The sequence below is a fragment of the Calidris pugnax genome, unplaced genomic scaffold (genome assembly GCF_001431845.1).
Source record: "Calidris pugnax isolate Ruff unplaced genomic scaffold, ASM143184v1 scaffold9, whole genome shotgun sequence".
Taxonomy (NCBI): Eukaryota; Metazoa; Chordata; class Aves; order Charadriiformes; family Scolopacidae; genus Calidris; species Calidris pugnax.
The window spans coordinates 5,327,446-5,340,585 of NW_015090778.1; the positions used below are offsets into that span (position 1 = coordinate 5,327,446).

General features: G+C 43.0%; 1 protein-coding gene across 2 annotated transcripts in view; it reads left to right on the forward strand.

The window, feature by feature from the left end:
- The window catches only part of SAP30BP (SAP30 binding protein), a 30,920-nt gene extending 18,942 nt beyond the window's left edge, over positions 1-11,978 (forward strand). For both annotated transcript variants that reach the window (XM_014952709.1, XM_014952715.1), the window contains 7 exons: positions 4,590-4,678; positions 7,226-7,317; positions 7,774-7,834; positions 8,334-8,385; positions 8,780-8,838; positions 10,067-10,151; positions 10,805-11,978. In XM_014952709.1, coding sequence (XP_014808195.1) covers positions 4,590-4,678; positions 7,226-7,317; positions 7,774-7,834; positions 8,334-8,385; positions 8,780-8,838; positions 10,067-10,151; positions 10,805-10,986 — 620 coding nt within the window. In that variant the 3' untranslated portion in view covers positions 10,987-11,978. The remainder of the gene's footprint in view (positions 1-4,589; positions 4,679-7,225; positions 7,318-7,773; positions 7,835-8,333; positions 8,386-8,779; positions 8,839-10,066; positions 10,152-10,804) is intronic.
- Positions 11,979-13,140: the final 1,162 nt, after the last annotated feature.

Below are 13,140 nucleotides of genomic sequence, written 5' to 3' on the forward strand. Positions count from 1 at the left end.
TCCCCCCCCCCTCTCTTCTTTTTCTGCCCCCCCCCCCCCTTTTCTTTTCTTTTCTTTTTTTTCTTCTCTCCTGTGAGGCTTCCAGCTGGATCCATTCCCTGATGTGCTTAGTGTGTGCTAGGTGAGCTCTAGAGTTGACACAGAGAAAACAGCAGGGACGAGCAGCTGGGAAAGGGCAAGGTCCCGAAGCAGTCATCACGTAATCAAAGAATGGGAGGGGAGCTTTCCAGCAGTAACTGCCCTGTGGTGGAGGAGGTATATAAAAAACTTATTTTGATAGATTTCTGCATCAGTGTTGTCCTTTGGGGCTTTTTGTACCACTCTGAAGAGTACATGGTGCTGGTGGACATTGCATTTTCTGTTTGCTGCAGCCTTGCAAAAGAATACTTTTAGGATGTGCTTTTTTGCCCCAAAGTTCTTTGCAGTATGGTTGTTTACCTTTTGTACTGCAAGAAATGTTCTCTCTAGCCCCTAGGATATCTGAGCACAAAGTCAGTGTTCATAAGAGCAGAAAATATGGCTGAATTGCAGGTCTCCCTCTGCATTTCTCAGCCCACAGAGCAGAAAGGGAACTAGTGTCCTTCCATGGATGGCTGACTCACTGGCATGTTGTTGCCTCCAGTTCTTCCCTCTGATTTGGCTGTTCTGGTGCCAGGAAATCAGAAACCCACACACCCTGGTTTATGCCAAGCAGACTTCATTAGAGTGCCAAAGAATGCAGTTTGAGAGACCAGACACCACTGGTTTGCATGTCTCTAGGGGAAAACCATGCCCCTCTGATCACCCTTTCCAGGTCTTTGCAAAAAAACCAAACCTTTATAGACAAACTGGCACCTGATACTGCCTGTAATCCCTTGTGGCTACTGAAGACACAGCATAAAAGTGAGCCTTGAAAGGGACAGGAGTTCTTAATCCTACCTGAGGAGCAGTGTAATTCACTGAGAGCACTGAGGCAAGATGCTTTACCAACCTCAGATGATCCACATCCCCATCTGTCCAGGAACAGCCAGCTCCCTGTTCCTATGTTTTCTATTCTTTTGGTTTTGTCTGCACTAGGAAAAAGTGCCAACCCATCTGTAGGAAACAAAGCTCCTGTGTGCCCCCCATCCCTGTCTCCAGCAGAGCCTTTGGACTGTGAGCAGTTGCTTCCTTCTGGAAGGAACTGAGTACAGAGTTTGTTCTGTGGCACTTTCTCTCCTGTTATGCAGCACGTCTTTGTACTGTTGGATATACCCAGTCAGTAACCCATCTTTTTGAAACTGAAGCAGATTAAAAGTAGCATTTCCATTTAATTATCTGCCTCACCAAGATCTGGCAATCAAAGATCCTCCATGGACTCCTGAGATGCTGAATCTTTGCTAGGTGCACCCTGATAGTTGGCTGTGCTTTTGCCTCATGTGCAGAGCCTGGGAGCAGCTGCAGACCTCTGCCTTCCCACAATGCATGGCCTGGCTGCGCAAAAAGCTACAAGCACCTCTTCTGCTGATGAAATTTTTAGCATTTAGGTCAGCTTTTGGAAGGAAAATGCACGAACTGAGGACCAGTGGCAGCGTCCTTCAGCAGCAGGGTGCTTTGAGTTGCAGACCTGGCAGTGCGTTGGCTCCTCCTTTCTTGAACCCCGGTCTGAGTCATGGGATCTGCTGTATTGCCTTAGCTCTTTATCTGGACTGTGAGTCTGATTTGGGGAAGATATTTACTTACTGTGAGCCAGAATCTGGGTGTGCCCATAGTGATTAATCATGCCAAAAGCCAATTTCCTGAGATCTTCTAGGATGTGAGCCAGCAAATCACAGGCCCTGTTGGAGACTGCAGCCAGTGTCGCTACCTGTGACTCATCTAAAAGTAAAACTTTGATCTTGGCAGAAATAACAGGATGCACCAAGCAGTTGGATGTATCCTGTCAGGATACACCTTGTTGTTAGCTGCCCGCCTGCATTTACTGCCGTATAGGCAGCAGAGAGCTGTCCTTGGGACTTTGAAAACATCTTTTCTACAGGAGCCTGTGGCCATATGTGCAAATTCCAGAATTACCTGGAGTGATAATCCCAGCTGCCCCTTTCTGTAGGGAAAGACCTGGTGGGAAGAGGCTATGGCATCGGCCATTGGGGGAGGAAGCTTGAGGACTGCTTGAGGGCATGGATAGTTTGCATTTCCTTACTGTAAAATAAGCCCAAAGGGATTAAACTCATCTTCTTCTTAATGATGTGGCATCTCAGTCTGGCTGCAATGTGATGAAATAACTGAGTAATGATGAATATTTGTCTGTGCTCAATTTGTGAGGTGGAACAGGGTACACAGAGCCTCGCTGCTGACTCAGCTGCCTACAGCTACGGTGGGATTGCAATAGACAAAGATGTCTTGGTTCCAGTTCCTCATAAGGCGTTAAGAGATGCCTTCCCCCATCAGTATCGTGTTGATAATTGATTGTTTTCACATGGCTCAAACAAAAGAGCAAATGAGCACCAAAACCTGAAAAGTCACAGGTCAAACTATATTGTCTCATTGGGCAGCATTACTTCTGTTTAAAAGGAGCTTTGAATCGATTGCTGAACATACTCTTATGACTTTGTGACCTCTTTGATGCTAAACAGAGTTTTTGCCCATAGATCCTGAGTTTCTATGAGCCCACAATTTTCCTTTCCATAAAGGTTTTGTTTCTCAGTGGCTTTTGTGGTCATCTGCGAAGATTAGGAACCTATGGGATGTCTAACTTGGAACCAGGCTTGACTTTTTTTTTTGTTTGGTATTCTTAGGGGTTTTTTTGCCTTATGAAGTCTGGATTTGGTGGCCTTTTTTCTTTTTTAAGGTTTCTGCTGATGCTGTGAATCTCTTAAGCCATTAATCAGCTTTCACCTTTTCCAGAAAGCCTGGTGTGCCCTCTATTATGAACACTTCAGGCTATTTGCTGCTGTCTCTCTGGGTTCCTGAAACTCTAATTAAACTAGAGGCTTCCCCATCCCACCAGCAGCTGTAACCTATAACAAATGTCTGCCTTGTTGTCAGGGAGCTCCAGTTTGCCTGCCTTTCTGTAGGGGCTCTGGCAAGCTTTCCTTCTTCCATAGAGGCACCCTCTTAGAAAATGCCAAAGGACACTTTCTGTTCATTACTCGCAGCTGCTGAAGAATTTAACCCTCGGCAACATCTTGATGAAACCAAATGAGTGGTCGCCCACTGGCTTTGCATCTCCAAAGGATTTTGTCCTTAGTGCTTTACATTTTTACAAAAGAAGTGGAAACTGTAGAGGCACTGAACATGTGTAGTGTTGGTTATCTGTAAGCTCAGCTGTTTGACGCTCTGTGCTGGAAGGCAGGTCATCATGCCATGTTCAAACACCAATGTCTGTCCTTTGGACCCTTCTGGGCTTTATTCAAAGGAGCTGAACTTGATGTGCTGGAACTGTAGTTCAGGCACTTTACCGAAGACTGTATAATTGAGGAGCTGTAAATGTGAATGGCTTTCTTGTGATCACATTTGTGCTGCTGTCAGGTCTCTTTTATCCACTACAGGCTGTGACTCTGGGATGTATTACCTGTACAAATTATGCTTGAAAACAGTCCCAGCTGCTTAAACGTGGCCCAAATCTCTGCTCCAAGACTTGACTAGAAAACTGCCTGGGTTTCCCTTCGTAGTAGGAAAGTAGCAAGCAGTAGGGGGAAACATGGCAGTTTCTTTTGCTGATAACTGATTAAACTAATCTTTACGGGGCAGTCAGGTATTCTATAGCTGTTTGTGTTGGGATACTGTTAGAAATCTGGCAATCTGTACTGGTTTGTTCTCAGTCCTGCGGAACAAGTTGTTCTTTCTAGCAATAGTCTGACTCCATAAGCAAAGATAAAAGGGCTGGTTAAGGAAACAACTTGAGGATGAAATGTAATTTCCTGTGGTTAACTCCTCACAGCCTTGGGGAGGGTTGTTCCCTTCTTGAACCATTTTGGTTCACGTAGGTAGGTCTTGAAATAAACGGGACCCAAAGTAATTACCTCCCCCAAAATGGTAATGAGCCGGGCTGTTTCAGATTGATCCTGTGATGCTCCACATACACAGTCTGATTCTGCCTCTGAGAGCATCCTGGCACAAGTTTTGACAGAGCCTCCAGGTTATAGCTGTTCAGAGCAGGACTTTAAAGTGTGTATGGAAGACCTGGAGTAGTGGAGGGCTGTGTTATGCACAGTGCAGGGGTTTAGAGGTGCGTTCCACAAGCCAACCTTTGTTCCTCTGCAGGTCCTTTGCCTTTGAGGATCTTACCAATGATGGCAGCTGAAATGGGAAGTAGCTTAGCTTTTCATATCCTGATTCTGGGGTAAAGAGGCTCTTGAAAATAAGACTTTAAGCATGGGTGTTACACAGAGCCACCGTATAAAGTAGATATTAATAAAGCATCACATCCCTTTCCTAATGATCTAACCTTTAAGTTACTTGCATCTTGCTCAGCACTTTGAAAACACCACGAGTACCAGTTGACAGCATTCAACCTGTTGATTCTCATTGACAGACTAGCACTAGCAAGGGCATAAAACAAGTTTAATGACTTGCATGCCTTAAATTCTCTTCAGTATTGCCAGAACTCATGCCCAATTTCTTCTCTCCAGCTTCTTTTTCAGAGAGAGTGCGGAACATGTCTCCAGATGAAATCAAAATCCCTCCTGAGCCTCCTGGCAGATGTTCTAACCACTTGCAGGTTGGTATGAGTTCATTTTTTTTAAAAAAAGACTTGCAATTCAGTAGGGAGGGGCGATATTTGGGAACTCCACTCAGTATTTTAGCACAAGTCAAAAATCCAGTATTAAAGCTGGGATTTTACCACACTGAATTTATGAATACACTGTGTTAATGCTTTAGACTTTGCAGCAATTCTAGTTTAGGAATCTCCAAGCAGCTTAAAGCTGTTTTCCAGTCTCTTTGAGTCACTTATGCTTTAAAGTGGCTCTTGATCCCACCAGTGACACAGAAGCAATGTTTACTGTGAAGGCTGGTATCCTCTTACCTCAGCAAATTCAGCGCCGTAGGAAAGAACAAATCATTGTTTTTCTATACGGGCCCGAGAATCCCCTGACTGGAATAGTTGAGGCAGCATTGACTGGATTCCTTTTCCACCTACATATCTCTAGATGATAAACATTTAGAGGGAAGGCTGGTAGCTTAGAGGCAGCAAAAGAAAACAAATGCGTGTTTTCTCTGGTGCACACCCAAATAATTGCAGTTACCAACTTTGTATTAACCTTCTGTTCTGTTCTCCTGATGGAAGACAAATGGAAGAGCAGGGACTGCTGTTTCCTACCACCCGTTTGAGTTTTAACTGTAGTTATCTGACCAGCAGAAATACAAGTAAAGAATTGCTTCTGGAATGCTCTGTAAAGTAGGCTACTAACATGCAGTGGTGATTCAGAATGACTTGCCATCCGGATCACGCTTTCTTCTGGTCCGCACTGTGTACCTGGGCACACCCGTTCCTCCTTGTGCTGAGGGAGGATTTTACTGCTCTGACATCAATGAATGTGTTAGATCTGAGGAATGCACAGACCTTGAGACAGCAGACAGAATAAAGCAGATTTTCTTCCCCTTTGACAACAGTTTACTGTATTAAATCAAAGAACTTGTCCTCTGTTAGCGGGTCAAACCACATCTTAGAACACTTTGAGTGAGGAGATGGGCTTGTTCTTTAGAGATGCAAAACGTTCTAGGCTTTTCACTGTTGATTTGCTCTTTCCTTTTGTCAGATTCTTCCTCTAATAATCTGGATCTTGAACTCTGCCAAAGGGAGTATTTTTTACTGTAAAGTTGGCTTAGTAGTTCCCCGTCTGGACTTTGTGAACCATTGTCCCCTCCCTGAGGAGGTAGCACTAAAGGGAACACCTATTCAATCATTTGTACTCCCCAAAGTCACCTTTTGGCAGTTGTTCCTTCAAACCTCATGATGTGTGCACTGGATGTGAATATTGTGTAATTTCTCCTTATTTTTTGAGGACCTGATGAAAATTTATCTTAAAGCGTTTTTTTTTTTAAAGTTGATGAAATAGGAGTTTCATATCAGCTCTTAACAATCCTCTTTTATTCAGGCATCAGCAAACCCTTAGACAGTAGTCAGTTCTGTATTTGAGTTGATTGTCCATACAGAGGGAGACATGAAGTGACTTATCCAGCAACAAAGGAAAACTGACTCAGCTTTCCCATCCTGAAAGAGTGAAGGTCTAGCCTCTGGTCTCATTTTATATGCCTCGTACCTGAGAAATTTGTGTCAAAAAGAAAAGATGAAGGAAATTGCTGAGAATATTCTCCCAGTAGTACCACTCAGGTATATGTTCCACCTGAAATTTTCTGTTTTTCCTGTCCCTTCAACATCACTACACTAAAAATAACTTTAAGGTCTCTCGCTACCTTGCTGAGAAACTAAAAGATTTAAAAACAAACATGATTTTTATTCTGTTTTGGAGAGTAGACTACTTGACATTTCCAACATGAGTTAAGTCACCCTTTTGTGGGGGCTTGTGGCTCCAGTAAGAAGAGTAGACTGCTTGGCATTTCCAACCTGAGTTAATTAAGTCGCCCTTTTGTGGGGGCTTGTGGCTCCAGTAAGACACCTATAGACTTCTGTGTGGTGTAGCCTCTCGCTACCTTGCTGAGAAACTAAAAGATTTAAAAACAAACATGATTTTTATTCTGTTTTGGAGAGTAGACTACTTGACATTTCCAACATGAGTTAAGTCACCCTTTTGTGGGGGCTTGTGGCTCCAGTAAGACACCTATAGACTTCTGTGTGGTGTAGCCTTGGCAGCTGCTTCTCAGGTGCCACCGGTGTCTGAGGATGGGTGTGATGGTCGCTGTAAGTTGTGGGAGAACTTCTGTGGAGTTCACCTGTCCCTCCCTCTCAGAGCTGCTTCTGCTTCTCTGCAGTCATAGCCATAACAGGAAGCAACAGGATGGGAAGGAGCCTGTACTACTGCCTCAAATGCAAATCTTTACTTGCTGAAGCCTTCAGAAAATGCAAAGATCAATTCCCGTTCATGAAGATAATTTAAGTTCATAAGTTCTGAAAGTTCAGACCTTAAAGGCAGGAGAGTCTGTACTAATCGCCCTGCCTGATATTAGGGAGGAGTTGGGTGGCATCTTGCTCCATGTGAGGGAGGTCATTGGTTCAATTGGCTTTTTTCCACACATACACTCTTGATTGTCAGCTGATGTGCTCCTCCTTCTAATACTGGCTCACCCTGTAATCTTTCTGCCTTAGGATAAAATTCAAAAGCTATATGAGAGGAAAATAAAAGAAGGCATGGATATGAACTACATCATCCAGAGAAAAAAGGAGTTCCGCAACCCCAGGTGAGCCACCAACCTTTTCTTTGTGACCAAAGCACCACAGAGCAAATGCCAAGAATTTTCCTCTTTGTTGAATTGTAGCAGAAACAGGATCCTGAGCAAGAAGTACTATTGCTTACAAAAATGAGAAAGACGTAATTTGATTGTAACTGAAACAGTAAAACTCTTTGTGTTCTGTGAGACAACAACTAGAGTTGGTGTGTTGGTTAGACTTTAAATGTACAGGATTCGGATTAAGTATTTTAGAAGATGTCTGTTGTGGAAGCTGGGAGTTGAATTTGGGGGAAGTGGGAAATGTGGTTAACGATGTGCCACATCCATCAGAGCGAGCGTAGCTTCCTATGTTCTAGTTTTACTCTTGCAGTGTGAAGAGGTGACAACCTCTTCCTACTAACAAATCTGAAACATTCCCATTTACTTCTAGCTCAGTGTCTCTGAACTCTTGTCTTTCCTTTGCAGCATCTATGAAAAGCTGATCCAATTCTGCTCAATTGATGAACTCGGTACAAATTACCCAAAGGTGAGGTGCGATACTTTGGACTGGCAAAGGAGTGGGTAAAAAATTATATAGGGATGTCAGCTTTCTTGGGCCTGCTTGTTTAGAGGTCCTTTAAGCGAACTTTAGTCTGATCCTCTACACTGAAGTGAACATTTTTATATAGTTCTGAGCCTCAGTGCCTCCAACCTTGCTGTAGTGATTCTGAACAAAAACTGCTGAGGTGTGTAGATATACATGGAACTCCTTGATGGGGATAGAAGCTGAGCAGCAGAAAAATGCACATCATGTCCCAGCATCCTTTTGGCTTCAAGCTGTTTCTTCATTCACAGCAGAACATGGTCCTATAAAAGAAGGCCTGTTGTGATCTTAGTGTCACTGGGATACAAGAAGAAATCACTAACGAATATCATCAGTGACCAGAAATACATAAAATCTTTTTGAACTGGTTTTTGTGTGTATGTGGAAATAGCCCTAATCTTACTCTTTTCTTTTCTTTTTTTTTTTCTTTTTTTTTCTTTAGGACATGTTTGATCCTCATGGCTGGTCAGAGGATTCATATTATGAGGCACTAGGTAATTCCAGGAAGTCTTCTTTTGTCCTAACTTAGCTCTTTGTGTTTTGTAGTTAATTAACTGCACTAGAGTCTTCCCTTCCTTTATAAATGAGAAGTCATCACATGCTGCTCTTTGACTGCTTCATTCTGGTTGGATGTGCCTGAATGTTATTGATGCTTCATCAGTCTGGAAAGCCTTTTCATTTACATTGGTTCTTCAATGTTTTCGTCTCTGAAATCATTAATTTAGTGAAGTAATGCTTTGGTTAAAAAGCAGTAGGTAGTTTCATGGCAATGTAATTTTCTATACACAATTGGAAGTTTTTGATTGTTTATGATGGGAAGTGTGTGAGAGAGAGAACTGTGGTCTTTTCCTGTTCCTAGTGCTTCTTGTAACTTCTGGTCTTTCTCAGCTAAAGCCCAGAAGATTGAAATGGACAAATTGGAGAAGGCCAAGAAGGAACGGACAAAGGTAGTTATTCAAAACCAAAAGAGACAGAGATGCAGGGGTTTTGTTCGTTTTCCTGCTGGATTTCATTTTGTTGCTTTGCTGTTTCTTGTGAACAGATCTGTGCTGATACTGTTTGGTTTCCCCTGCTTCTGTCCATCCTTCTTGCATGTCTTTTTCCAAGCTGCACAGATCAAGTTGTTTGTTCTTCCTTATTGGCCCATTTATCTAGGTTATTTATTCTACTGGATTTCCTTTTGTTTTGTCAGTATTTTTAAACTAGAGCTCTTAATCTCTGGTATTCATTAAGCCAGATACGAGCAAGATAATGCATAAAGAACAGCCTTTTTTCATTATCTGTGACATTTTGCCTGGTGGCATAGCCTAGTTATAGCTCCATTTCCTCACCATATCTCACTGTGAGACAATATCTGCTTTCTGTTCTCCTTGATAGGGCCTTCTTGCATTTAATTTCCAAAAATGTTGGGTCTGTTTTAACTGGGCTTGTCTCAAACTGTACATTCTTATGTACCCCCAAAAAAGAACACAGACAGGCTTTGGAAAATCTTATTTTTTTAAGAGAGTGGCTGGCATTAGAGAACTGTCTAATGTCAGAGATTGCCATCTAACCTTGCAGAAGGCTCCTTCCACGCTCAGTACGTGGAGGTATTTTTTTCTTGCGGTGCGTGCTGCGTCTTGCTGCTTGTCTGGGGTTTTGCACAGTAACCCAGGTATCTGATTACGTCCTTGCCCATATCTGCAGTTTTGAAAATAGGAGGCTGCGTGCTGTGGTAGCTCTTGTTGCTAGGTTTCCTGCTATGATGCAGTCCCAGTAAATCGTGCAGGTAGGGACTTGTCTGGCATGTTTCTTAAAGGAAAAAGAACAGGGACTTTTGTAACTGTAAAAATGAGTTTTTTAATGACCAGGATCTGTCTTTTCTGAGCTATATCAAACTCCTGTGCTTATACCGGTTAACAAATGTGGTTTTTTTGTATCTGACTTAGGAGCTGGGTTGCAGGAATCCTTAATGATCGTGATTTCAATAGGCTTTGGCTCAAGGTCTACATTTTTCTTCCTGCATGACAGTCAGCTTGGGGGCCAATGTCTTACATGACATTAAAGTTGTTCTTAAAAACATAGAGAAGCTGTGTGGGTCAAAAAAAGACCACGTATTTAATATCAATTAATTATTAATATTAATATTTAATTTTTATCTTCTCCCTTTTCTCCTGTGTCTCTCTCCCTTCCCAGATTGAATTTGTGACTGGCACTAAAAAGGGTACAACTACAAGTGCCGCTTCTACAACCACCACAACAGCCAGTACCACCGTGGGAGGTAAAGAACAGTTGTGACTGTACCTATTAAGCTGTAGTAATGCTGGGATTAGTGCTTCCTGGAAACCCTAAAGGCTCCCTATTGACTGTGTATATAGTGTGCCTGCCAGGAGCTGACAGATTAGCTTTTTTCTAGTCCCCGTGTCCCATGGCTGTCCTGAGGTGAAAGCTTAGGAAATGGGTTGGATAGCAAAGAAGAAACCTGCTGATGTTTATAGTTGTAGAGTGTTCTTGGGACTGCTGCATCTCAAGAGCTTTGGAAAGACTGAAAATCACTCTCCTGCCTGCAACCTGCCTTTTAAACTGGGAGGAAGGGAGAAAGAGCACTGGAGGTGGTGGAGTGTGTCCTGTGCCTGTACCTGAGCAACTGAGATACGTGTGCTCTGTTAAAATTAAGTGTGCCTTGGGGCAGGGAGTGAACCTGTCTCCATTTGGCTGGAGTTCAGGTGTAGAGTTCTCCTCTGACTCTTATGGTGTATAGTTTTGTTCCCCTCAACATTTATTGCCAGTGTATGCTGAAATTCATGTGAGGGAAAGTTGTCTAGTCAAGCAGTGGTATATTAAGACTAGACAAGACAGGGTATTACAAAGGGAATGGTGACCTTTAACATAATGCTAATAATCCTTATTTGCTTGGTCTAATCAAATTCACAGATGCCCAGAAGAGGAAGAGCAAGTGGGACTCGGCCATCCCTGTGACAACGATAGCTCAGCCCACCATCCTCACCACCACTGCAACGCTGCCAGGTGTTGTCACAGTGACAACCAGCGCAAGTGGATCCAAAACTACAGTCATATCAGCTGTTGGCACCATTGTGAAAAAGGCAAAGCAGTGACTGATGTGCTGGGCCTGGATTTTCGGACTTAAATTGTCATTGAAGCCATTGTTCTGGGAAAGGAGGGGTAGCTTTCGCCTTTGGTAAAAGATGACAAGATTCTTTGAAACAGACCACAGTTCCCTTTGGAAAGAATGGGGGCAGGAGCAGGCACGCCAGCTGTGTGCCCACAGGAATGGACCTCTGCCCAAAATGCCTCTGTCTTTTCTTGCTGTGGAAAGAACCAGTCTGCGTGTGTTGCACTGGAGGAAGATGGTATCTGGAGTCAGCTTGTAAAAGTCAGCTTCTTAAATTACTGCGTTAGGGTCTCGTCCTTCTTGCAAGTCTGGTTTAGGGGAATAAAAAAATAAATATGCAAGTAGTGAAGGCATATCAGTGTTACCCTTTTGTATTCCAGGTCACGCTGCGAGGCTGCTGACAGCTTGTGGTATGTACCTCCCTCACGTGCCCTCACTTAGTTCCAAGGGAATTAAAGCAGAGACAGTGGGTCAGTGTCCATCTTCACCTGCGTAGCAGAGACTTGAAGTGATCTGCATCTGTGAGTGTAGAGCTCACTCTTTGTTATAGTGCTGACGTCTGTCCCCGTGTGCGTGTCTGTATAGACCTTAGTGACCATGTATTAAATAGTTGAATTGAGGAAACTGCTGAAACAGTCTCGTTACCATCTTGCAGGGATGGAGATTTCTATGCAGACCCCATAAGCTGTAGAAGTTTGATTTGTGAACTCGTTTGCAAAGACCTGTGCAGAAAACTCTTCCACTGCCATGGAATGAGACTGGACGGCAGACGAGCAGAGGAGAGTATCTGACCTTAATTGTGATATTGTCCATCTTTGTACCAGATAGTCATGTACTGTGAAATGCACACACGGCTGTTACTGCTTGCTCCACTGTTGTGAAAAAGTATTTTCAGTTGAAAATTTTATTGTATAAATCTTCTTACCCGTCTAGCAAAAAAATTATTATAAAAATGGAAAAGTCTTTTGAAAAGCCCTGGTGTGATTGATGTGTCTGCAGTTCTCATCTTGGCGAGGGAGAATCAGTAGCCATTTGTTGTGCTTTGGGTTGCAGATGACTCTGGGTCAGGAGGTAATAATTCCCTATTCCTGCATTTTGAACCTCTTTAAAAGTTACCTTCCAGTACCAGCACCTGGGTCCTCCATAAAACCTTCACCTATAGAGGCCAGTCTCCTGCAGAGGAGCTCAATGGCAATGAAGTGATTTGTTCATTGTTTTGAGGTAGGTGGGGTAAATAACTTGAACGGTTCTGTTTGTGTAGAGAAACAGAAGCTGACCTGAGCTCTTCTCTCCTTTGCAGTGGTCACTCCAGATTATTTAAATGGTCTTTAATTCTGAGATCATGATTTTTCAGATTCAGTATTTTTTCTGTTTCCTATTGTTTTAAGTTAAATTTCTACCCTGAAACTAGTGTTTTTTTTGTTTTTTTGTTTTTTTTTTTAGTGCATAAGCAGTGATAGGAGAGAAGGTTGCTAGATCAACAGAAGCCTAAGTTTCTCAAAATTTACTGTTGCTTTTTCAGGCTTTTCCTATGTGCCTTGTGTCACTCCTCACCCAGGCTTTGCATTTATGGAGACTTAAGGAAGGAATAAGAGGTTGGCTCCCTACTTTCAAATAATTCTAAAATGTGTTAAACGCATTGTCTTGGCAGTCACTTTAGCTTTTTAAAAAAAAAAAATCATCCAGGAATGCTCATGGGGAGAAACCAGGGGACTGGTGAGACTGTAGCCTGGGAAACTGGGGAGATGGTGGGATTGCTTTTTTTTTTTTTAAGACAATGAAATATTGAAAAGAGTGAAAATAGCAAGATGGAAACATCTTTCCTGTTGAATTGCTCCACGCTGAGCTGCTGACTTGGTACCTGTAAGGCTGAACTCCATCCTCATCATGATGAAGGAGGTAACTGCTCCCTTGGCTGAGGTGTGTCTACTGCTTTGGGACTGTTCTCTGCAGAGGGTGACACATTTCACCTCAACCATTCAAGGTGTTTATTTCCTTGCTGTGAGGATCAGAATTCATACAATTCTCAGGGGTTTCTTTTAAAGGCCCAGGATGCCCTTGTGGTGGGAAGTACAAGCCATTAGGAAGCTTTGCAGCTCCCCAAGGTCACTCTCTTCTCGACAATGTCTGGTACAAT